General features: G+C 44.8%; 1 protein-coding gene across 1 annotated transcript in view; it reads left to right on the forward strand.

The window, feature by feature from the left end:
- The first annotated feature begins 2,293 nt into the window (after window positions 1-2,293).
- The window catches only part of skia (v-ski avian sarcoma viral oncogene homolog a), a 100,875-nt gene continuing 78,735 nt past the window's right edge, over window positions 2,294-24,433 (forward strand). Inside the window, exon 1 of the mRNA XM_030055724.1 lies at window positions 2,294-3,755. Within this exon, the coding sequence (XP_029911584.1) occupies window positions 2,850-3,755 (906 nt within the window). The 5' untranslated portion in view covers window positions 2,294-2,849. The remainder of the gene's footprint in view (window positions 3,756-24,433) is intronic.

Below are 24,433 nucleotides of genomic sequence, written 5' to 3' on the forward strand. Positions count from 1 at the left end.
ATAAGCTAGTAAGGGGTCCATTCCTGTTAGCTATCAAACAAACTGATGAGTCATTTTAATCTAGAAGGCTGTTCCTGTGCTGCAGAACAACAAATCAGATAGGTACGGTTTTGAAATATATTGAATACTGCTTGTGTTTTATTGTCTTTTATCTCTCCCACTTCAGTGCTCTAGTTCCATTAAATGTAAAGCACACTGCAATGTGCTAAATAAATCTAGTCTGAATGACTGATTGGTGTGTATTTATTCAATCTCACATTCCCCCCTGTGGGTCCTGTAAATGCAGGGTCTTGCCCCCTGTCATTGTCCTGCAGTTGCATCAGTGTTTGGCTAGGGGACGCCACAGGAACAGTAAACAACTGCCTCCTCTGCACTTGTTCTTCACGCACTCCGGCCACATGACCTCTCACCTCTGTGACTGGCCACATAGCAGGATGGCATGGAGAGCTGAGCTCTTTTATCCGCTTCTGCCTTTCCATTGACCTGCAGGTTATGGTTACTGTCCACTGACATGCTGCCTCACCTTCTACATCCTTCTGGTATTGCACTCTCTGACTGAGGATTTAGAGCGGCCAATCTGTAAAAGTCTTTATGCTCTAGGTAGGTTGTGATTTTCCCAACTTCTCTGAACACTCCTGCGTTTTACATTTGGCTGCTGCTGACGTTGAGATCAAGTGTCAGGATAAGTTCATTTGTTCCAGAAAAGCAAGCCCATGTTGTCACTCTGTACAAATAAACTTCATGGAGGAAACAAGGAAAATGATGCATTATTTTATTAATCCGCCACTAATAACCAGTTAATTTAAAGCTTTATAAAGATGCTTTTCTTGGAGCACAGATTACCATTTTTCAAGTACATGATTTCATATCAAGTTGGCATTTGTAAAGCCAGAGAAATATTAGTAGCTAGTGGTTAGTATGTAATGGTTCAAGGCAAGCCCAAATAATGCCTGAACCTCAACGTCCAGATTTTATAGAGCCTGGAATGAATGTCTTTTACATACTTTAAAAGGAGAAAGAAAATCTTTTTTTTTTTTTTTTTTTTTTACTTACCTTTGCTATTTGTGGAATAGAAGTTATTCACCTTTTTAGATCAATATAATTCTATATGACTTAAATTTGCAGTGTACATCATAGTGAGCAGTGTAAAGCCTTATAAGGCTAATATTTAAAACTACAAATACACAAATTAACACTTTTCTAAAAATGTAGTGGATTTGTGTTGATCTTGACCTGGATTTCTATATTTGTCATTACAGCTGTGGTTAGATCTAACAGTCTTAACAGCTGACCTGTTAAAAATCCACAATCACTGTTATGTTGTAATCATTCTGAAGGCATTTACACTGGTAAGATTAATGTTTCTCAGGTTTGAAGACATATTTATTTACCATTACTTGACAATTTTCAGCGTAGTCAACCAGAAGGGGAAAATAAATAAACCACAGCCAGTTGTTCAATTTGCATTTCACCCTCCAAAGCTAAATTTGACTTGTCTCGCACAACTCCACCCATCCTCTTTGGGTTTTTTTTTTTTCTCACAGCCCTGAACCAAATGATTCATATAAACCCTCTACTTTTTGCTAGATTCAGGTCCCATGGGAAAAATGGTAAATATGAGCACCCTACTAGGGCATACTGTTCACCTAGTACAAATTTCACCTATTTGGGAATTTGAATCTTTAGAAATGGACTCTAGTTTCTCTTCTTTAAGAATTTTGGTGTAAAAAGCACCAAAAATACTGTAGTGAGGTTCAGATAATTTCAAATAAGGTCGAAAAAAAGCAATAACTTTCATCACATAAGCTATTTTGTGATTTCCACTTAAAAAAAAAAAAAAAAAAAATAGAGGTGCAGTGTTTGAGCTCATTTTTTCCCATAAGGTTTAAATGCAGAATTAGTCAAAGAAACCCAGAGCTGTAGTCCAACACCAATTCTGTACTGTCTGAAAGTTGGGCGTTTTTTTTTTTTTTTTTTTTTTGTAGTAGGTAGCCTGTATCTACCATTTTTTTCCCATGTGACATGAACGCAGCATGCGTCTTCTCCTCCTTCTCTCTTCTTTTTTCTTCTCTGCAGGGCAGTGGGAGGGTGACGGCTTGTTCCTGGAAGAGCCCAGCCTGCCTGCAGAGTCACTCACATTCCTGGCTGGGATTCAATGACTGAGCCAGACACACAAACCCTGAGAGAGAGAGAGAGAGAGAGAGAGAGAGAGAGAGAGGGAGGGGGAGGTGGGTTGAATGTGTGTATGTGTGCGAGAGAGGCACACACACAGAGAAGGGGGTTGAGAGAGAGAGAGACTGAGAGAGAGACCTAGAGAGTGTGTGTATGGGAGAGAGACACAGAGCGAGACAGAGAGAGAGAGAGCAGGCTGGCTCTCAGACTTCTCATCTCCATACCGCCAGAGTGAACTGCGGGGGCAGACGGAGTGGATTGCAGCAGTCCTCGACAGCGAAAAGAGCCTCAAATGAGGAGTTTTATTGAATTAAACTGACTTAAAGGCCCCGCTTTGATTTTCGGCTACTTTTCCCAGGAGCTTGCAGACCCAACTTTTCGTTTTTTGGAGTTTTGGAGACCCCCAATTCTTCTTCTTTTCTTTTTCTTTTTTTTTTTTTTTTTGGAACATGGACAGTCGGCAGTGTGCTGCAGGGAGCGACCGGCCGGTGTTCACCCAGTAGTCAGTGGAATAAACAGTAAAGTCGCAGTCTGGGACGTTTTACTGGATGTTTCATGAAGCGCTTCGCAATATCGGCTAATTCTGGGACACCTTGGATTTACCAGGAACGGATAGATACCGCTGATACTCGGCCGACGACGAGGGGGATTTTCGCTTCCAAAGTTGCAGGAAAAACATGGAGACTGTAAGTCGGCAGAGCTTCCAGCCTCATCCGGGACTGCAACAAACTCTGAAGCAGTTTCATCTCAGCTCTATGAGCTCTCTGGGCGGACCGGCGGCTTTCTCTGCCCGGTGGCAACATGACCTCCTCTTCAAGAAGGACGGGAAGGAGCCCGAGCCGGTGCTGCAGCATCTGCCGCCCCCGGTGATGCCGGGCCCGCTGTTCATCCCGTCTGACCGCTCCACCGAGAGGTGCGAGACGGTGCTGGAGAGCGAGACCATCTCGTGTTTCGTGGTCGGCGGGGAGAAGCGGCTGTGTTTGCCGCAGATCCTCAACACCGTGCTGCGGGACTTCTCCCTGCAGCAGATCAACTCGGTGTGCGACGAGCTGCACATCTACTGCTCCCGGTGCACGGCCGACCAGCTGGAGATCCTCAAAGTCATGGGGATCCTGCCCTTCTCGGCGCCGTCCTGCGGCCTCATCACCAAGACGGACGCGGAGCGGCTCTGCAACGCCCTCATCTACGGAGGCGCCTATCCGCCGCGCTGCAAGAAAGAGCTGAGCGGAGCCACCCTGGAGCTGGAGCTCACCGAGAGGAGCTTCAAAGTCTACCACGAGTGCTTCGGCAAGTGCAAGGGGCTCTTCGTGCCGGAACTGTACACCAGCCCCAACGCAGCGTGCATCCAGTGCATGGACTGCAGACTCATGTACCCGACGCACAAGTTCGTGGTGCACAGTCACAAGTCGCTGGAGAACAGGACTTGCCACTGGGGCTTCGACTCGGCCAACTGGAGGGCATACATCCTCCTGGGGCAGGATTACACGGGGAAAGAGGAGAAGGCCCGCCTGGAGCAGCTCCTGGACGAGATCAAGGAGAAATTTGACTTCGCCAACAAGTACAAGAGGAAAGCATCGTCCAAGGTGAGCTGGTCGCCTCATGGTTTAACCTCTCCTACAGTGTGCATGTAACCCATACCATGCAGCTCATTTTTTTGTTGATTTGAGTTGTATTATTATTATTGTTATTATTTTAAACTTTATTTATTACTTTACTGCATCTTTATTTGTTACGTCAAACAAATTGCAGTCACATTTTTTTTAGTGTATTTCTTGTCTTATAACGCAGTCCAGGCTGCAGCAGCTCATGTCTGCTCCTCTCCTATCTCCTCGTCTCCTTCCAAAGTTTGAGCACAACTTTGTTTTGAAGTTGCCTTGAGAATGCAGCTTTTATCTGAGTCTGCTGAAATGCACTGATACACAGCGGTGTTATCGCTTGATCCATTTAGCCAGGTGGTAGTAGTAGTAGTAGTTGTAGTAGTAGTGGTAGTAGTAGAGTAGTAGTATATGAGAGATTTAGCAGTGGTTTTCAAAGAGGGGTTCAAGAGGCCCTTGAGGAGGGCACTCTCCCGGGACAATGAGGAATACTGAATTTCATTACTGTTCTCTAGAATTTATTCCAGTTACAGGATATATAAGAATGATGGTTTTAATCATAGGTTTCACTTCATCGGTCCTGAAGTGTAATCCAGGGAATCCCAGGGGTCCTTGAGGATGTTCCAGGCGGTCTCCAGCAAAATGAGGAATTGTTTAATTTAGCTGTATTTCAGTAAGGATTATCCCAGTTAGAAGAATGACTGTTGAAATCATAGTATCAAGGGTCAGCAACTAAAATCCACCCATATGGGTACCTGGTTTTATCAAATGGGGGTCCATGAGCTACTGTTGGTCTATTTGGGGGTCTGTAAACCCCTGCTGTAGGAGAATCACTCAGTATTTGGTCATTATTACCATATTGTTACTAATTAGGGCCCATCCAGAAGTGACAACAAAACGCCTCTGGTGGCAATAAAACCATTATTTGCCTGTGAAACACCTCTTAGGCTCAGTTTTATTGGCATCTACTGTAAATACAATCTCATTTACCAACAAATGGTCCAATAGGAAATGTTTAAACAACAGTTGAGATTGTATAAACTCACCATGTAATTCAGGTGTAAACAGAAAATAATTGAATCGTTTGGGAAAGAGGGAAGGCAGACAGTGGGGGTCACCTCATACACATGCACATACGCCGTCAGCATCAACCACACACACACTGTCAGTTGACTAGACGCTCTCAATCCACACTTCTGGACTCCCATGGGATGTTTGAGGAGGGGGCACTCTGTCTGCAGTGTTTTATTATTATTATTATTATTATTATTATTATTATTATTATTACAGCAAGATCTGCCAATTTGTTGTGTGTGTCTGTGCTGCAAAGCCCGCTGGATTGCAGCACAGACACATCTAATGTTTGTCTGCCTGCATGTGTGTGTGGCTGCCAGTGGATCCAGTCATAGCAGCTATCCAGCAGGGAAGGTTTTCACTAATTTCTCTGGTTGTATTTCATTCCACATCCTGCAACTCCCATTTTTTTCCACCTCAGAAAGTGCTAACAAGTCAGAATGAGAACATCCATAGAGGATGTGTATTTAATTGCAGCCCTGTTTGTTTCCTGTGGTTTTGCCATCCCAACCTATGAGATTTCCAACTAAATGAAAAAGTTGATGCAGTTTGCTCAATGTCTTGTCTCCCATGCTTTTCCCCCTGCAGTTTTGCTTTTTGGCATAAAATGGGACAGTGCTTACAGCAAACCAGCATTCTGAGGGGATTATAATCTGTGCTTTGGTAGGCAGGCAGGAGTTTTAAGAGAGGGTAGGTGGGTGGGAGGCTGATAAAAGAGCCCCCAAACCCTCACACACACACACACCTCCTAACAAAAAAAAAAAAAAAAAGGCCATCGCGGCCATTTGCATGAACTGTTACACATGAATGGAGTTGATGAAGCAGGGTTTAGAGGTATTGTGGTGGAAACATAATATGATCCCAACAAAGGGGGGCATTCAGCAAACATTGGCCCCATCCCCCCCCAGCATCCACCTCTGACGCATACACCTACTTTCTACCCCATATCGGTGTAATACCCCTTTTCCAATGCAGGAACGGTCCCAGGACATAGCAACCCTTCTGAGGAACCAGGAACTCTTACTCTGTTTCTGGGGGTTGAGATCCTGACCCTGAAACCGATTCTGCAGTTCCCGGGGGCCGTTGGTGTGGTGTCCCAGCACTGAACATTCCTGATTAAACAGGCAGCACTTAAGTATCATCCCCGCCATTTTTAAACAAAGCAAGTGATCCCCAAACCCACATTATTAGAAGATCAAAATCTCTGCACGTCGATGCTCCAAAACCAAACGCAACATCGCAGTGGCACAGCAGTACATAATGAAGAACCTAACAATGGCTTCAGCTTCTTCCATGTTTACTGTTCAGATGTTGTCAGTTGCATGCTGAATGGACGCCGTGGAAGCACAAACACTCAAGACCTTAGGGTCCTCACGTTGTCCTTTAGACTCTCGTCCAAGAGCAAGACCCAGAAACTTTGGCCTTAGAACGTCTTGGTGGAAAAAGGGGCATAAAAGTAGAGCGGGATATTAGCGGGTCACACCAAACAAAATGCAGAAGTACTTACAAGCAGTTTCCTCCCAATTCCTCCCAAGGCTCCTTTTGTGGCTCCTTTCACATTCAGAGGAATTTGCTTTAAAATGAAAGGGGTGGGGGTTCTTGATGAGTGCCAAAGTCCTGCCATGCACCATGAATACCCACTCTTGGCACGGACTTTCATTCAGACTTGAGTGGGTGCACCTCAAGGACCCCCACTCTTAAAGCTCCCTTCTCTTTTTATAAGTGCTGACGAGGCGCCCAAGTGTTACCGATTGTTAAGGCGAAGGCTCGCTGGAGTGTTTTCTCCGCTTTTTGGGTTCGGCGTCCCTTTTTTTCTTGAGCAGCCCAGTTTAAGTTACGCTAATGAGGGGAATATTTGCCAGGGCTGGAATTATGAGAAATATTGCTAAACTTAAGGCAACAGAGCTCGCCTTTGTCAGCACATTTCAGCAGAGCCGAGGTAGTTCTTTGAAAATGTTCTTGGAGGATGTAAGGCAAAGTGCTAGACAGCGTTGTGCCGGCTCTACCTTTCAACACACGAGAAAGTGTCATCTGTGTGTTGTCGGCGAGGGAGCCGGGCAGCTTTGTGAATATTAATGCAGGTGTTACACAAATGTGAGATGAAGCAGTCATGCAAGGCAGACAGACACAGGAAGTGATATTACTGCATTTCCTGTCTTCAGAGACACACTGTTGAGAGGTTCCTTCTGGGAAACACACACAAAGGCAGATATAGGAATCATAGACCAGTTGAGCAAGAGCTGTTTTTTTTTTTTTCCTTTTTTTTTTTTTTTTTTTTTTTGCCCGTTCAGCATGCAAGCATTTGCAAAAGAAGCTTTGGAATTTGCAGTAAAAGTGCATTCTCCGTCCTAATCTTAGCGAGGAGCAGAGGCTTAGCGTGTGTGTGTGTAAACAGCAATGAGTGAATGCCGTGAACTATTGAATCGGTTCAAAGTTTATGTGCTGGGTGTGGAGTCCTTCTTGAAGTTGGCCACGCGAGCGTTGGCTGCAAGTCCTCTGGTTTCTGGCTGGTATACATGTGGGTGGCACGCATAATCAGTGGTTTTCCGAATCAGGATGTTTAGATAAGGATTGTGGCTACAGATTCAGTATATTGCTAACTTTTTATTTCACCCTCCAGATGATGTGATTTGTGCAGACCGTCTGTTAGATGGAGATATGAGAAAGAGAATGGGGGGAAGAGAGTTCTGCGGTTCAGCCAAGCTTGACTCACGCTTGATTTCAAACCAGCATGTCGACAACAATTTTTTTTTTTTTTTTTTTTTACCTTTTCCAACTGGCAAATATCCTTCTAAATCTCAAATCATGTGCTCAGCAACTCTTTCTGTTTTGGAAAGAGGTTTAAGCGTCTGTTATTGACAAAGTCAGGGAATTTAACACAATTAAGGTTTTTTTTGTTTGTTTTTTTTTGCTGTCAAATAGAGTCAGACAGGCAGCAAAAGGTTAGTTAGTGTGGGGTTACAGGCCTAGCACTTCTTTTTTTTTATATATATATATATATATATATTTTTTTTTTTTTTTATTGCAGTTGTTTCATATTCCATTACAACATTACACATGTACAAAACATTTCACATGTTTTTTTTTTTTTTTTTTAGACACTAGTGCGGTCCCACAAAGTTTACGTATTTTGTGGTGAGAAACAACAGGAAAAAAAAGAAAAAAAGGTAGATCAAAAATAAGCAAAAGAAAGCGATAAAAGGAAACTGAAAAAAAGAAAAAGCAAATACAGTAAAATAGGAAAAAAAAATAACATAGAATAAACAAATACGTGTATGCATACAAAACATATCGGTCTACACATACATACTTATATGCATATACACATATATACCATTCATTCTCTTCAGAGTTCTGTCAGGGGATCAGAGTTTCTTCAGGGGGTCGATCTTCTTCTTTTTTTTTTTTTTGTTCTCCATATATTCAAACCACCTATGACATCTTTTCAGATATTCTGGTTCTTGATTTCAAATCAAGGCCTAGCACTTCTTGAGAGGCGAGGACTTGACATATAACACAACTATTAGATGAAGGCACTCCTGAATGGGCTGGAATGAAACATGTCTCCACACCTGCATGCCACTGAAAAGGAAATGACCGCTCTGCCCGCCTCTCCTCACTCCACATCTCAGGACAGGAAAGTCAAGTTGTTTTCCTCCACCAGTATTTAACTTTTTATGCTGGAGTGATGAGCGGCTGCAACACAGGGGTAGAGGCCATTTTGAGTTTATGCTATGTAGCACATATGCTGCTGTGTTACTGCTGTGCTGTGACCCAGCCTTCCTGTTAACTGTTTCCATACTTAATCCTGCGGTCGAGCTTAAAAATAGCTGGAACGAAGGCAGAGCCATTAAACTTTTGAAATGGTGGGAAAAGTGCAAAGGGAGATAAACCCTCCAGGCAAGTGAAACCGTCTGTTTGGTTCAGGGGGTGGATGTTTGGTTCCCAAGTGCTGCAGCTCAGACGTGTCGCTCCCATCTCTCAATGTGCTGGAGCTGAAACTTCCCCTTTTACTTCCACAACCCCCACTCCCTACCTCCAAAAGCCCCCATTGCAGCCTGGGATATCTGGCCTCCAGCTGAAGGGGCCACTTGTTTGAGGAGGGAGGTGGGGTGGTGGGGGCTCAGAGGAAGTGAACTCCCTAAGGGGATGTAGGCCTATGTCCTGTTTCATATGCAAGGCACAGTGTTGGCTAAGCCTGCTGACAGCCAGCCATGTCCACACGGTGGACAGGACAACAGCTGGTAACTATGCATATCAATGGCCACCGAGAGAATATTTCCATTTTCTTTCCCCCGTTCTTCAGAAAAATGTGACAGTTGCAGTTGTCCGCTATGGAGCTGAGCGTTGTTGTTCTCACGTGGCTTTTAGGAGAGACCCAGTTAAAGGGGCAGTTCACCCATTTTGAAAATGTGATATTATTTCACTCTCCCTCCAGCTGTTGTGTAGGACAGTAGTTGTGCTCTCTTCCTTTCATTGTTACTGAGTGCTGGATACTGGCTGGATGCTCCAAATGCTAACTGTTAGCCTCCTTCCATTGAACTGGACTTCCCCCCAGCTAACATTTTTAAAAATAACTGCCTCATGCCCATTTTGCAAGTGTTAAACCTAATTGTCAGTGTGAATAACACGATTGAACAGTTACATGAACTGTTAGCCTCCTGCCATTGAAATAGACGGCTAACATTCTTAACCATAACCGCCTTAATCCATTCAAACCATGGAATAAAGAAAGTTTGAGTTTGATGATGTGTAGCATAATTTTTATATTTTAAGGCATAAGAAAACATATCAACCATAGGCCTATATCTTGCGTGGTCTGGGCTCTCTGTGCAGGTACTCAGCTACAGTCGCTGGCAGGTGCCTGAAAAATATGTGAAACAAGCTAGGCACGATGTAGCTAGCCATAGCTACGTGCATGAAGCTACTAGGTAGCAACTCCGGTGAATTAAAGAAACAGTATCTAATTCCAGCCGTCTCCATTGGTCTCTGCTCCTCTGGCATGGACGGTACAGGAAGTGCCAAAGTTACCGGAGCTTTCTGGATGTTGTTAAGCGGAAAAAACACTTTGAAACAGTACCAAGACTATTGTCCTGGTACACTTGGCAGGTGTGTGTGTGTTATAGTTTGGAAAGTTATACTTGTAAAGTGGTGTTAAACTTAAAGAGTGTTAGCTGGGGGAAGTCCAGCTCAGTGGCAGGAGGCTAACAGTTAGCATGTGGAGCATCCAGCCAGTATCCAGCACTCAGTAACAATGAGAGGAAGAGAGCACCACTGTCCTACATGACAACTGGGGGGGAGGGGTGAAATATCAAATTTTTAAGATGTGTGATCCATCCCTTTAAATGTTGTGTTTTCTGTTCTCATGGAGTGATCTTATCTCCGGTCATGTTTGTGTACAAGCCCGAATTATAATTTTCTCCGCCGCTCTGTGCTCTGAGAAGGAGGAAGCCGCCAATTCAATTAGGCTTGTTTAATGAGTTCTGCTGCGTGCCTTGCTCCGTCTCGGCCAACGTGCCAGCCAGAGCCTTTCATGGAGGCCAGTCTATCCACGCTGTCGGCTATGACGGAGGGTCACAAAGATCAATGCTATATTGACATTCAAGTGTCTTTATGTCAAGTGTGATTGAAAACTCCATCGCCTCTCAAGCTCCGTTACAGCCGAGTGACAAATGAACACCGAACACGGCGTTTCACTTTTTATTGCTTGGAATCTCGATGCAGTATAATTCTGTTATATTTCGGGTTGTCACAAAGGCCCAAATTGAATGCTGATAAAAAGAGGCATTGAATGGTATGCAAATGAAAGTCAATTAAGAAGAGGGTGTTTAATTAGTAGTCAAGTTTGTGTGCCGAGAGAGTTGCACTAATTATTTTCCACATATGCCGCCGCTTTGTGAGAGCTCTGTAGTTTGTCTGCCTCTGCTCTTTCTCTTCTGCACCAGACCAGTTGAAAAAAAAACTACATTTATTTTGTTCTTTTGTCCCCTTCTGGAAAAACAGTGGGTGTAGCACAGCTAGTGCTTGGTTTTAAATTTGCTCGAGGCTCTTCTCTTGAAAACTTTGAGGAACAATTGCGCTGCGAGATGAAAAGTCCATGTGATGTTTCAGATGTGCTGTTAACACGTGCATCTCCGCCATTCTGCTGCAAACAGCAGTGCACAGGAAAGCCTTCTGAAACCCATGATGAGGGGGAATAACAGGGCGTCACAGGTGACATGGCTGGTTGAGGTGTCTGGAAGGATCTTCAGAAGAGTTTGATTAAGGCGGCAGCGCAGAATGAATTTAATGCACTGCTCCTTTCATATCTCCCCTGCCAACAGCTGGTTAATTTGAAGCCTTTTAAAGTTAGTCTCACAAAGGGGCTTTCCCACAGCCTGCTTGATTGTGCACAGGGAACAAAAGCATCTAGAAAGCAGTACAGTGTGTGTGTGTGTGTGTGTGTGTGTGTGTGTGTGTGTGTAGGCTTAATTTTATTAACACTAAAAAGGCCAGACCATGGCTAAGTGGCAGCTGTTTTGAATCTTTCAAAATGTTCCTCCCTAACTTTTCCAACACTAATTCCTGTACAAGCCGGTGTTTTCACGATCCAGTGATGTTTCAGTGATTTCTCCCATTTGCCACTTAATGCCGTCAACACAATCGATTTTGACAATCGTGGAATTCATCGTGGAATCATCGGAAACATCATCGCGGCCGCTTTAGCTTTGGCATTTGGTGTTAGCCTGTAAAACGAATGTAAGACCTCTCTCTCGAGTCGTCAGGATGAGTTTTGGATTCAGACTTCCGTTCTCCGAGATGGCATGAACGCAATATTAGATTTGTCCCTCTCAACTGGCTTGTTGATTTTCTCTTTGATCCCTCATATCCATTGTCCTTTCCATTGTTAAAAACATCCTCATGTTTATTGTATTTTATAAATGACAAGTCTGGCAGTACCTCCTGGAGATATGTGACAGAACCAAAATCATGAACAATTTCTGCTACTCTTGGAGGAGAAAACATAAATATTAAAAACCAACACATTTCTGCTGCAGCAGCCTTTATCTAGGTAAAGGGTAGTGGTGCATATTGACATTTTGCCCAATGCTTAACTGCCGTACAGTTTCAGTGGCACCTGAGTGGACAGAGACACTACATGTGCACAAAGCATTTTTTCCTCTGCTTTGCCAATATTTTGTTGATAGAATCCTCTCGTCTTTCGTTTCCCCTGAGTGGCGTTGAACCCCGGCCAAGACGAATCATTCTTTTCAACCCCACGTGTCCTGGGAGTTCAGCCCCCCCAAAAATCCAAGCATCACGGCTGTTTGACGAATAGCAGAAATCCCATTGAAATGAAGAGAATGAGTGATGAAACAAAAAAAGGAGAAGTTCAAGCCCTCGTAGCCAGCCATTGTCTGCTCCCACCTCCCCCACTCCTCTGCTGCGCCTCCCCTCCTCCACCGCCCCGGGTCTGCTGGCTTCCCCATCCGTCAGCAGCGTCTTCATGTGACAAATGGAAGGAGCGACTGGCTGTGTGCTTTATGAAGAGCCCAGGCGGAGCAGCCTGAGCAGTGCATTAATATACCTGCCTCAAACCGGCCGGCCACACTCCTGTCTCTCTGTGGAGGAGGAGAGACAAATAAGGTGGTGTGGGGCTTCCAACCCCCAACCCTGCTACACAACTGGTCCATTCAAAGAAAAAGAAAGGAAAGGTTCCCAAGAGGTAGTCCATGCCGCTGCTGTAATAAGCAACCAGGCATGCAAGCTGTCTGGGAAAGTGGTGCGAGAACCTGCACGCAAAGCCGGGAGGACGTGCGCTCCATGGTCTGAGATCACGCACGGCAATAAGCCCCTCTGTTTCCTCCTGCCCGGTGAAGTTCCCGTCAGAATATTCATAATCCTCTTATAAAGCGTGAAACTAACAAGAGCACTTAGCCTGCAGCGGCCATTCTGCTATCTCAGAGGAAGCTCAAGTGTGTGTCACAGGGATTGTTGTCAGATTGCATGAAAGAACCCGATGACCTCCTTCAGGTGTTGCGTGGAAGGGAACTCTTTCGTGGTCAGATGGTGCAATCCGATGACTGGCTGACCGCTGGCTTGTGAACGACAATGTGTCAATTTTTTTGCGGCCATTCATAATAGATGGTAGATTACCGTAGGTGGCAAGGTGCTCCGTGTTTATTTAATGAGAGGGGCTTTGAAATATTCATCGACACACATGGCACTGTTAGCTTAACTACTGCCTTAACTACACATCCCCAAGTTCTGGTCACTAACCTCTGGCCTCCTCTAGCTTGCCCTGTAGGGGTGCAGGGGGAGTCAACAAATTATGGCTAGTGCTTTTACATTTTTCACTGCAAAAACGCAAAATCTTACCAAGATTATTTGTCTTATTTCAAGTCAAAAATGTCTTATTTCTAGTCAAAATATCTCATTACACTTAAAATAAGACATGATCACCTCAGAAGTAACTTGTTTTGCTTGTTTCATTGGCAAAATTTGCCAGTGGAAAAAGTGAAAATTCACTTGAAATAAGTGAAAATTAGCTAGAAACAAGAAACAAATTTTGCCAATGAAACAAGCAAATTTTCACTTGAAACAAGAGACAGTTGTCTAAAAACAAGTTACTTCTGAGGTGATCGTGTCTTATTTTAAGTGTAATGAGATATTTTGACTAGGAATAAGACATTTTTGACTTGAAATAAGACAAATAATCTTGGTAAGATTTTGACTTTTTGCAGTGTTGGCCTTTATGACTGTAAACACACTAGTGTCACAACCTGCAGTTGATAACTGAATCCCGGTAAATCAAAGAATCAGGATGTAATTGAATTGCGAGATCACCGTTAATTCCCACCCTTACTGCCCCATGATTTGCGTTCCAGGGATGGAATAATACATCAGTTGAGCTCAGAAAGAGGGCTTACATCACATCCAATTTGGATTTTTATGCCTGCCAACAGTCGACGCCAGAAGCTCCAAGCCAACACAAAAAGCTACACAGTCAAACTGAGTTTCGAGCTGAACGTATCTAGAGTCCTATAGCGTCCAGATGGCCAACTCCCTCTCAACTATTTGTGAGCGGATTGCACGCACGATAAACATCCAAGTCATATCCATGAGTATTTACATTATCACCCTCACCCTCTGCCACCCACCCGCCCTGTGGCTTTCGCTGTGGTGTCTGTTTGTTTTGATGCGGTGGCTCCTATCGCAGAATCACAGGGCTAAAAACTGAGATGCCTGTTTCTTTTCCCACGTCTGTGCATGGGGGTGTGGTTGTGTGTTCATAGAAGGTGCAGTCTGATGGCGGTGACGCTTGAGTGGCAACGTGTCTGATACACAGTGCACGCCCAGCTTAGGACTGTCCCCGTCACCGCCTGTCTCACACACAAACTTACGAGGGACGATGTGGGTCTGTGCTGCCACAGTCCAGTGATTTTGCATGTTTGGTGTAATGCATACAAAATGTATACTTCCCATTTCTGCTTTAAGACACTTCAAAGTTTCCATCACTGTAATAAAGTCGTCCACATTCATTTTCCTCAAAGCAGCAGCACTGTTGGGTTTTGAGGACTTGAAATGAGGCGCAGTGAAAGGCTCAGATGCATTTTGCAATTGAGTAGGAATAAAGACCAAGACCGGGCATTACTGCAGCTACTATTATTCTTACCACTGCTGTCCTAGGTTTCAGTGGAGTCTTGCTGTTGCTTCAGATACTTTTCCGTTTGACAAAACAAAAATTCTTCGGCAGACACTGAATGCTTGTAATTTCTTAGCAAAAAAAAAATGAACACTAGCGCCAAATCTCTATAATAAGTACCTTGAACCCAAATCAATCAATGTCAACCTTAAAAAAAATCCCATATTGGCTGAACCTTAACACACATACACTCACACACTCACACACACACATCTCCTTGGAACAGCTTGCCTTAAAGCCCCTGCCTATGAATGGGCTGATTGTTCTTGGAAAAAGAGAAACATGGAGTCCAAATTAAAGCAGATGAGTTTTCTTTTACCTAAGTCAGAGCCGACTGCGCCGTATTTCAGCTGCAGTCAGAGGTTTAGGCGGCGAGCGGCATTGTGAATTAAACACACCGGCTGATGGGATGCGGCTGTGGGTTCGAATCGGAGCACGACGCTTTATTTTCAGAGAAATGGAAATGGTTTGGGAGGTTTTTAGTGGCTGGCAGAGGAGGGGGAGGGGGTGGGGAGAGGCTGAGTTTTGTGCTGCGTCAGCCCAGGAGCTCTCTTTGTATATGTCGGGCTGTGGAGACCCCCCCGCCCCCTCCCTTCAACCGCCCACCCCCCACTCCTGCACCCGTGTGTTTTGTGTTTTGGAAGAACAGCCAACACCACACGACCTTTCCCTCCCCAAATAAAAGGGGTGACCCATCTCGCCCTCACCCCTCTTTCAGCGCAGTCAGCCAATCGTGTGCTGCCGAGCGACTCCCACGGGGCAGATGGCTGGCTGCGCGCACACACACACACACACACACACACACACGCATCCATACGAGCATCCAATAAATCAACATTCAGCAGCACCTTATAATAATGAAATTAATGTGAGCATGGTCAGGCGCCGTGCTGGGACGATGTATTGAAATGTGCTTTCATTCTCAAGGAAGCATTTTTCACGTTTACCTAGCCTAACATTTGAATAGCTAAGGCCTCCTCTGCTTCATTTGGTGTGTGATTGTGCGTGGGCTGGTCTATGTGTATGATTGCAGTTGTGTGTTTGTGTGTGTGTGTGTGTGTGTGTGTGCGTGCGTGCTTGTTTTGTGCCTGGATCAGCTGTAGGAGCTGTAGGAGGAGATTAGCATGAGCTCACTGCCTACTCATTTCCATCCCCATCTGCCTGTCTCCCACAGTGATGCCACCCCCACCCCACCCCACCAACAACGAACACACACACACACACACACACACACACACACACACACACCATCCAGATCCCACCCCCTCAGTGCCTCCAGAGTATACATATAATGAATACTCCGGCAGACAGAAACACATGCAAATGCACACATGCACGTGCACTCTCTCTCTCTCTCTCTCACACACACATACATACACACACACACACACACACACACACACACTACACAGGCAGTGTGTATTCCAGCATTCACAGGCATGGCCAAAAATCTGGTCCCATAGTGTCATGTCAGAAGCCAGTCGTCCATCTCAGACTGTTGGGAAAACAATTCCCGGGTTCACTGGTTTTCTCTGAAGGGGCCTTGTAATCTGCTCTGAGTTTAGGAGGGCCGTCTCAGCCTCTGGCCAGGTAGAGGAGGAGAGGGGCCACACAGTGACCTGAGATTTTCAAGCTAATAATACGCCGGGCTAATCTTACTTCTGATTGAACTGGCACGATTCCTCCTATGGAGGAGGCTGCCAACTCCACTCCATAGCTTTGTGGAGTCTCTGTTGACAGGATGGGGTGAGAACTGTAGGAAGTAATGTGGATTTTTTTTTTTAAAGGGGCAGTTCACCCATTTTGAAAAATATGAAATTATTTCACTTCCCTCCAGCTGTTCTGTAGGACAGTAGTGGTGCTCTCTTCCTCTCAGTGTTACTGAGTGCTGGATACTGTCTGGATGCTCCAAATGCTAACTGTTAGCCTCCTGCCATTGAACTGGACTTCCCCCCAGCTAACATTTTTAAAAATAACTGCCTCATGCCCATTTTGCAAGTGTTAAACCTCATTGTCAGTGTGAATAACATGACTGAACAGTTACATGTTGGTAGATTGTGCATACAGTTATTTAAGAGGCTAAAAATGAGAGTGGCAAGAGGGTTTAGCTAGCATCAGCTAACATGCTACTTATTACTACTAATAAAAAACAAATAAACCTCCCCACAAACAAGAGTTTGAGAAGGCTCTGTCATAATGGCTGCATGGCCAGTGTACTGACTGTGCCATCAGCTCCTTGAAAACATGGGAGTTGGAGCTCCCACAACAAACGAGTGGCTGGCCCGCTCCAGAGGCAGACCCTGAAAACAGTGTGAAAAGGCTGGAGGTGTATTTTGTGGCAGAGGGAGGTTAGGTCCTGGGACACTTCTTTCTTGTGCCTTTTTTTTTTTTTTTTTTTTTTACATTTTTTATTTTCAGTGAACACGAGGAAGGGGGTGGGGGTCACGCTAGCTTAGCCTTAGCCATGTGGAAGGGCAGCTCCCAAGAGCTTGGGAGGTATTGTTTTGAGGGGAAGGGGAGGGGGGGGGGGGTCTGTCCTGGCTAGCCATTGTCATCTCCTTTGTGGTGGGTATCAGCTGGGATCTGTGGTGCTGGGACGGATTGAGGTGACAACCCAGCCCCCCACCGCCGGGTGATCAGTCCACGCAAAAGCGCCTGAGTCATGGACCAGTGCTCATTGTTTGCCTCCCCCCTCCTCCTCCGTCCTCCATCCTCCGTCCTCCCCCTTGCCTCTGTTTGCTCATCTTTCTTGGAAACATCAATCCTGCCGCTGGCCCAGTGCAGACAAACAAAAAGATCGAGGCAGAGATGGAGCACAGTGTCTGCTTTTTATTAAGTGTTCTCAGTCTCTCAAACTAATGCTCTGTAGCAATTTCATGTACAGAAATGCCAGTTTTGCTACTTTGCTACCAACTGATATTCCTTGACCGTGAGTAAAACCCTTTTGAAACATTTGATTTCACCTTCTCAGCCTTTCTTTTGTTTTCTTTTCAATTTTTGTCTTAACAATTCTTCCGCAATTTTTCCAGTAATTGTTTTGCGAATGTTTTTTCTTCCCCTTTCCTTTTTAAAAAAATCTGGCCATTTTCTTGTAACTTTTTACATTTTCTCCCCCATCTTCAGGTAACTTCTTGCTAAATTACTCTTCAACTTTTTTGCCCATGTTTATGAAAGAAATCGGGTGAATTTGCTCAGATACCAAAGGGCTGAACGTTGCTGCCCACCTGGGTTTAACCCCATTCCCCTGTCTAAACAGCTGCAGTTGCTGACTGGAACCAGTCGACGTCTGTCCTTCAGTGACTGGTTTCAATTCAAATGCCATGATCTCATCCCCCAAACCTTCCCCATGTGTCACAGCGACTGCACCGCACACACCAAACCCACCTTCATGTTTTTGTGGTCATTGTTGCAGGTCACCTTGCCTCATAGTGTAATCTCATAAATCATTGCTGTGATAAACAACGGAAGCAGGGCTATAATGGCCAGTCAAAGTTCAGCACAACTGCTTGCTTGGATCAATAGGGCAATTAGGTCCACCTCCTGTCTGATTAATCAAGTTTAAGATTAACCCGGTCTTACAGTAACACAACTAACAGTGGCTAGACGTGGGGATGAGTCAGAGTAGACTCAACAAAAGTGGAGAGCAGAGCCGTTTTCAGATCGTATCAGTGCACACCCTGCCAGGAAAATCCCACCCAGTCACATTCATACCTGATCTTTGTGGTCAAACCCCTTTAACAGCTTCAAAGGACATCCCTCTTATGCTTTCCACCAAGTGGCCCAGGTGTGCCAAGCTATCTCAAGCCAGGTGTTCTCCATCTTTCATATCACATATCCCCAAATAGACACTAATTTGATCATATTTTATGTGAGGAGCCCCCATTTGTGTGACCATTTTAGTGGTTAACAGAGTGTTGCATTGCAGAACTGTCTGCACTACGTGTGGGGAGGTTTTGGTGAAACTGAAACCAATGATTACGATAGTCATTGTTAGATATTCTCTGACTGGGATCATTTGTAGTGAAGTCAATTGTAGTGAAATTCAACTGCTCCTCTTTTTTAACAAGCCAGTTCTTCTTGTGTTTGCTACAAACGAGCCAAAAAGCACATCAATCCCTGTGTGCCAGAAGCCGAGCAGACCCTGGGTGTTTAGTTCAGGAAATGTAAAAGCGTTTATGAATAGGTTTTAGACTGGGTAAGCAAAACGAGAGGCCTTCATTCAGATTCCAGAAGAAATGGAAACAAAGTCAGTGAGCGGTGCCCAGTCCTCGCCTGCAGGTTTGCAGGATGTCAAGGTGGAAGGTGTGTGTGTGTGTGTGTGTGTGTGCGCGCACACTGGGGCCTCACGGTCCAGAGAGTAAAGGGGTAGGGCCCCTGCAGGCTCAGTTTACTTCTCAGGAATGAAGTGTTGGAAACAATGGCTTATAATGTGGTTAACATCCTTCCTCCAGGCTGGTCGGCCATTCCTCCCCTCCAAGTCACTGATCTCTTCAATTAATCTGTCCCAGCCGCACTCTGGCAAATGAACTGGCCATGCAGATACTAAATAAAACAATGTGTTGAAAGGGGATCCCTCCTCCTGGCGTGGACGCCTGCTTCTCAGGTTAAGGAAGCCAGCACTGCCACCGCCACCAGCAGCAAGTCCCATTCCCTGCTTGGGCCGGGCCATATGGACACAATCAAACAGCACAATATTTTTGAGAAATACTTTAATATCAATATTAGGACCATATTATTGGGGTGACTTGGTGCTTTTGCAAAATATTTCCTAGGGATGGGAGAAAAAACTTGATTCAGTTGCACATTGCTTTTTTTATGCTGGCCCTCAATCTAAATTGTCCTCAATTTAAATAAAAATAAATGACCAATTTTGTAATATGTAATTAAAATTAAATGTAATTTCCATTCAGTTCAATTACAATCCATTTGATGCATCAAAATATACAGATATTAAATTCAGATAGTATGTGATATCTGATTATTTTATTTGTATTTGTATTATCTTTGTTGGGTTTTTATTTTAACTTTATTTTACTTATATAATTTAGTTAATTATTTAATTTTTAACAAAATTGTTTTGTCAAATTAAAAAGTGCTTAATTTTGTCCAAAATTGCAGAATATCAATAATGCAATATTTTCAAAATTGCAAAAAATTCAGAATCACAGTACGTATTGTAGGTATTATACATTTCATACGCTTTTGCCATAGCTTGATATTTCGCTAACCAAATCCCCAGATGATATCTCGTCTCATACCACGATATCAGTATATTCATACATTGTCGAGCCCTACCACCTCTTTCCATTCATCAGCCTCGCTCACCTTCAACTCCTCAAAAGCTGAATCCCATTGATTTCACATCCGAAGCCCATCCCCCATCTCCTACTCAATTAATCTGTCATTGTGAAGGAAGCACACACACTCACACACACACTCACACACAGATGTGGAGACACGCACACGGTGCCTCATATGGCTAAAACCACATCTAAACACATTTGTGCACACACATGTAGCTTCCCAGACATCCGCTCACACACAAAGCCCGGCATGGCTACACACATCCACACGCCAGTCCCTCTCCTACAGAGACAATAGTGCACTTGAAGCCCCTGGCTTATAATTAATGTAATTGTAGATCTGCACGACAAGGTAATGTGTGGAGCGTGGAGCCGCCTCCGACCCGCAGCTCGCACAAAGACCGGCTTCCCAGCAGCTCTTCAAAAGGAGACTGCTGAGGCTATCTTGAGCAGGACGACATCTGTTTATATAAAGCCTGCTGCCATTTATATACGTCTCCTCCAGTGTGTGTGTGTGTGTGTGTGTGTGTGTGTGTGTGTGTGTGTGTGTGTGTGTGTGTGGAAGGAGCTGACCATGTGACCTCTGGCCTTCTCTCTGGGCTCATCTGTCTGCCCTGTTTAATTATCTTCTCATACACACACACACACACACACACACACACACAGGCGTGCACAGGTCAGGGCTCTGGCTAAACCTTGCCCTCTGGGCCACACAGCTCCATCCAGAGCCTGAAAGGAAACAGGAGGTGATGGAGAAGCTCCCAAACCTCCTTCCCTCCCCCCACGCCTTGCCCCCCCCCCTCCCCCTCCCTCTCAAGGCATGGCTGCTGGTTGTCTGCATGGCTCTGCAGAGGATTAAGCCAGACGTGTGTGTGTATGTGTGTGCATGTGTATGTGTGTGTGTGTGCATTCGTGGTTTGCATAGCAGCCACACTTTCCCACCAGTGTTATCTCAAAGTCAATGCACATCTTCCTACTAGGGCCTAATTTCTAGGACTCCGAGCGCCTGCAGCTGCTGTCCTGCAGGGTTTTGAACTGTTGACCGCTGCCATTTTTTGAAATCTAATTATGGTCTATTTGCATTGAACATCATGTTTTTATATTAAACATGTATTTCTTTTAGCAGCTAAAGCTTCCAGTCACGCTATATTGATTTGCTGATTAGCAGATGTCGTCTATCTGCCAGTCAGTGTGGTCTGCTGTTGATATGATGCAGGTTCCTTCCTCCTGACAATTTCTTTGAGTGTCATTTATTAATATAATTGTTAAATTGTGTTGTTGGAAATGGTTTCTTCATTTAAAGGCCCAAGTCCTGCTCCCGCCTTAAGGAGCTGCTAACCCTGAAAGAATTGAATCGCTGTGGGTTGTGATTGAGAGTTTTAATAGTGCAAAATGTCTGAATGTTGTTTCAGAGGGTTTTTTCCCCCCACCCTGGCAAAAATACAGCTATAGGCGCACATTGGCATGAAAACAGACAAATTGAAAGGTAATGAATATTGGTGTGAAATATCATCTGTCAATGTAAATATCATTGTTGGCATTAAAAAGCCCATGTCAGTTGAATTCCTGCCTCTTGGTTCTCTCTCCAGCATGGAACTCGGACCTCAGAGCGTTGTGCGTCAGGAATGTTCCCTTGGTGAGGTCACTCTCTGTGCAGTGTGAGGGGGAGAGAGACAAACGTGGAGACAGGGAGAGCTCGGAGCTTATTGTACATGTTTGATTTTCTGCAGAACTGGATCGCTGTTTGTTCTGAGGGGGGAAACCGAGACGGGAGGCTGTGTTTAGTCTTGGCCCAAGGACAGAGTGAGAGGTGTTATGTCTCTCTATTTCTTTCTTTTGTACACCCTCCCCCACCCCCACCCCGCCTCGTCTGGTGCTGCTTTTACTGTCGGTGGAGAAGCCATCCAACTCAGGAAGCTCTGTGAAACATCAGATTCCACTTCCTGCAGCAATCAATACATCTCAGGTCCAAACACACACCCACAGCTGAGAACACACACACACGCATACACACACACACACACACGTGCACACACACCTGCACTGGTGCAAAGCCACGGGTGAATACAGACTAGCTAGTGCGCACACATATGTACACCAGATTGAAATGTCTTCAGGAAGAAAATAAAAAAAGGCTCAGTTAATTGCCGTTGGGCTCAAACTACATGAGAGCACACAGTTGTGATGCAATTACATTTATTATTCACATTTTAGGAAATACCTGGACCTTTTATCCAGGATGTCTTCTAATAAATGCAGTTGCCAAAATATGTGAGGAAACAAAAATGAGGTGCAAAGGCCTTAGTGTCCTATTCCTGTGACTACAGAGCGATCCCGATACAGAGCACAGAGCCCACATGGCGTTATCCTGTTTGTATGGTGCTCTGCAGGCTGAACCAGTTGGACTTAATGGCATCATACCAGTCAGTTAGGCCACATTTCGACCGCAGGACCGTTCCCCAGGGAATAGGAAGCTTTTGAGGAGCCGTCTGTGTTTCGATGGCAGGGACCAGGGTAAACATTAAGATCCAGGGACACTTTTCCCCCCCACCAAAAGTATCTAATCAGAGATAAGGACTTTAGAATCACCCAAGAACTTGAGATGAATATATAATAATTTTTTTCCAAAATGGCAGAGCTATCCTTTTAAAGCTTGCTGTAGCTGCTGGCTAGCCTTCAACCCAGTCCAGCAGGGCAATTCTCTCAGCCTCTCTGAAACCATCAGAGGTGTCCTTTCAATAGAGAAGATCCCAGTTAGAAAACATGTAAAAGTGACTATTCACAGGTTTAACTCTCTCTCCTATTATCCTCCTAAATATGAATGGAGACATTTATCCAGTACAATACATCAGTGACTGAAATCTCAACATGGATATGGATGGAACTGAATTTGATCAAATTGGGGTCCCCAAATGTGGGTGTCATTCATGAGCTAAAGTTTCCTCACTCAGCCTCAGTGGTTGATTTGGACTCTGAAAAGAAGTAGCACCAGCAGGGAAATGGATAGATATGAATGGACTGATGGATAGATAGAAAGATACCCCCCTTTTTTCCCTCCTCCCCACAGCAGTAATGAAATGATAGATCCCTGATGTGGATGGGAGCAGAAGTGAAGGGATGACCTCATGGGCACCTAATCGCCGCAGAGGGACAAGCTGGCGGCTAATGTGTCCATTAGCCTCCCCTCGTCCTGAGAAACCAACCCGGACAGAAGAGAGAGAGGGATGAGAGGGAGGGATGAGAGAGAGGGGGATGAAGTGCAGGACAGGAAACAACACAGCCCAGAATAATGCTGCATGCTTGCCTTGCTGGCCTGATACCCCTAAGTCCTGGGGCAGGACCCCCATTTCAGAATTGAGGGGGGAGAATGTTAGGAGTAAAACTTTTTTTTTTTTTTTTTTTTATATAGAAATAAATCACATTTGTCTAAAATTTGTTTTTAAACTTTTTCTAATTTTCAAGGAATGTTGTACCATTTTTCTACGTTTTTTTGCTCATTTTCTCATAGTTTTTTGTATATGTGTCTTTTGTGTGTTTTTTGTAAATTTCTTGTTTTTTTTGTACAGCTTTTTACTAATTTCATGCTTGTCACCTTTTGTCCCATGTTTTTGAAAGAAATCAAGTGAATTTACTCAGATTTCTCAGAATTGTATTCGATCATCCTTTTAGTGAAAGGCCACTAAAACTGTCCACGGGACATCCCAAGATCTTCATCAATCTAACATGCATATTTAGGTGGAGTCAGATCAAAATGCTGCATTACAGTCATTTCTGGTTCAGCGCTTCAGCCAGAGAACCAGTGTAATATTGATCAGTTCTGCAGTAAATATGGAATCAAACAAAATTGTATCAGTTGTATCAGTGGGCTCCATATTGGCAGACCCTTGGGAAAACATCTAGCTTTGCAGCTGCCCATCTCTGTGGTTGTGTAAATGTTTTCTACGGGACATCCTGTTGTTCCTTGCCTGGCCTACAGTTCATCACTGGGGGTCAGAGAGGTTGCTGATACCAGAGTTTGCTCTGATGGAAGGTCCCACCCAACCTGACCCCCCCCCATCCCCCCACTCTGTCCCCAAACACTGGCTCGCTTGTGTAGGTCCTGTCATGTGACCTGTGTGGGGTGATTGCCGGTGGACAACAGCCAGAGGCACATGGATGGGTCCTTTTACAAAGCAAAAACACATGCATGTGTACATACACACACACACACACACACACACGCACACAAAGATACACACATTGTGTTCCTTTATGCAGTGGTTTAGCCAATCTGCTACTAGCCAGGATTTCATGTCTTCCAGTCACAAACACACACAAACACATGGACATACACACATACACAACTGAACACACACATGCAAACCCCCGCCTTCATGCTCACCTGTAGCTAGTCTCAGTGGCTAGCCTGTTGTTAGCCTAGCCGTGCTAACGCTCTGCCAGTGACAGGGACTAATGTCAGCGGGCACATGAGGCCCGTTTCCACCAGAATGTTCCTGGTAGTATGTGGGGGGCAGGAGCTGCTACAGGAACGTCCTCTGGCTCGGCCCTCTCACCTGCCATGTCTCCACTGAGAGGCCGAGCAGGAGGAAGGTTCCTGTAAAGTC

The sequence above is a fragment of the Myripristis murdjan genome, chromosome 7 (genome assembly GCF_902150065.1).
Source record: "Myripristis murdjan chromosome 7, fMyrMur1.1, whole genome shotgun sequence".
NCBI lineage: Eukaryota > Metazoa > Chordata > Actinopteri > Holocentriformes > Holocentridae > Myripristis > Myripristis murdjan.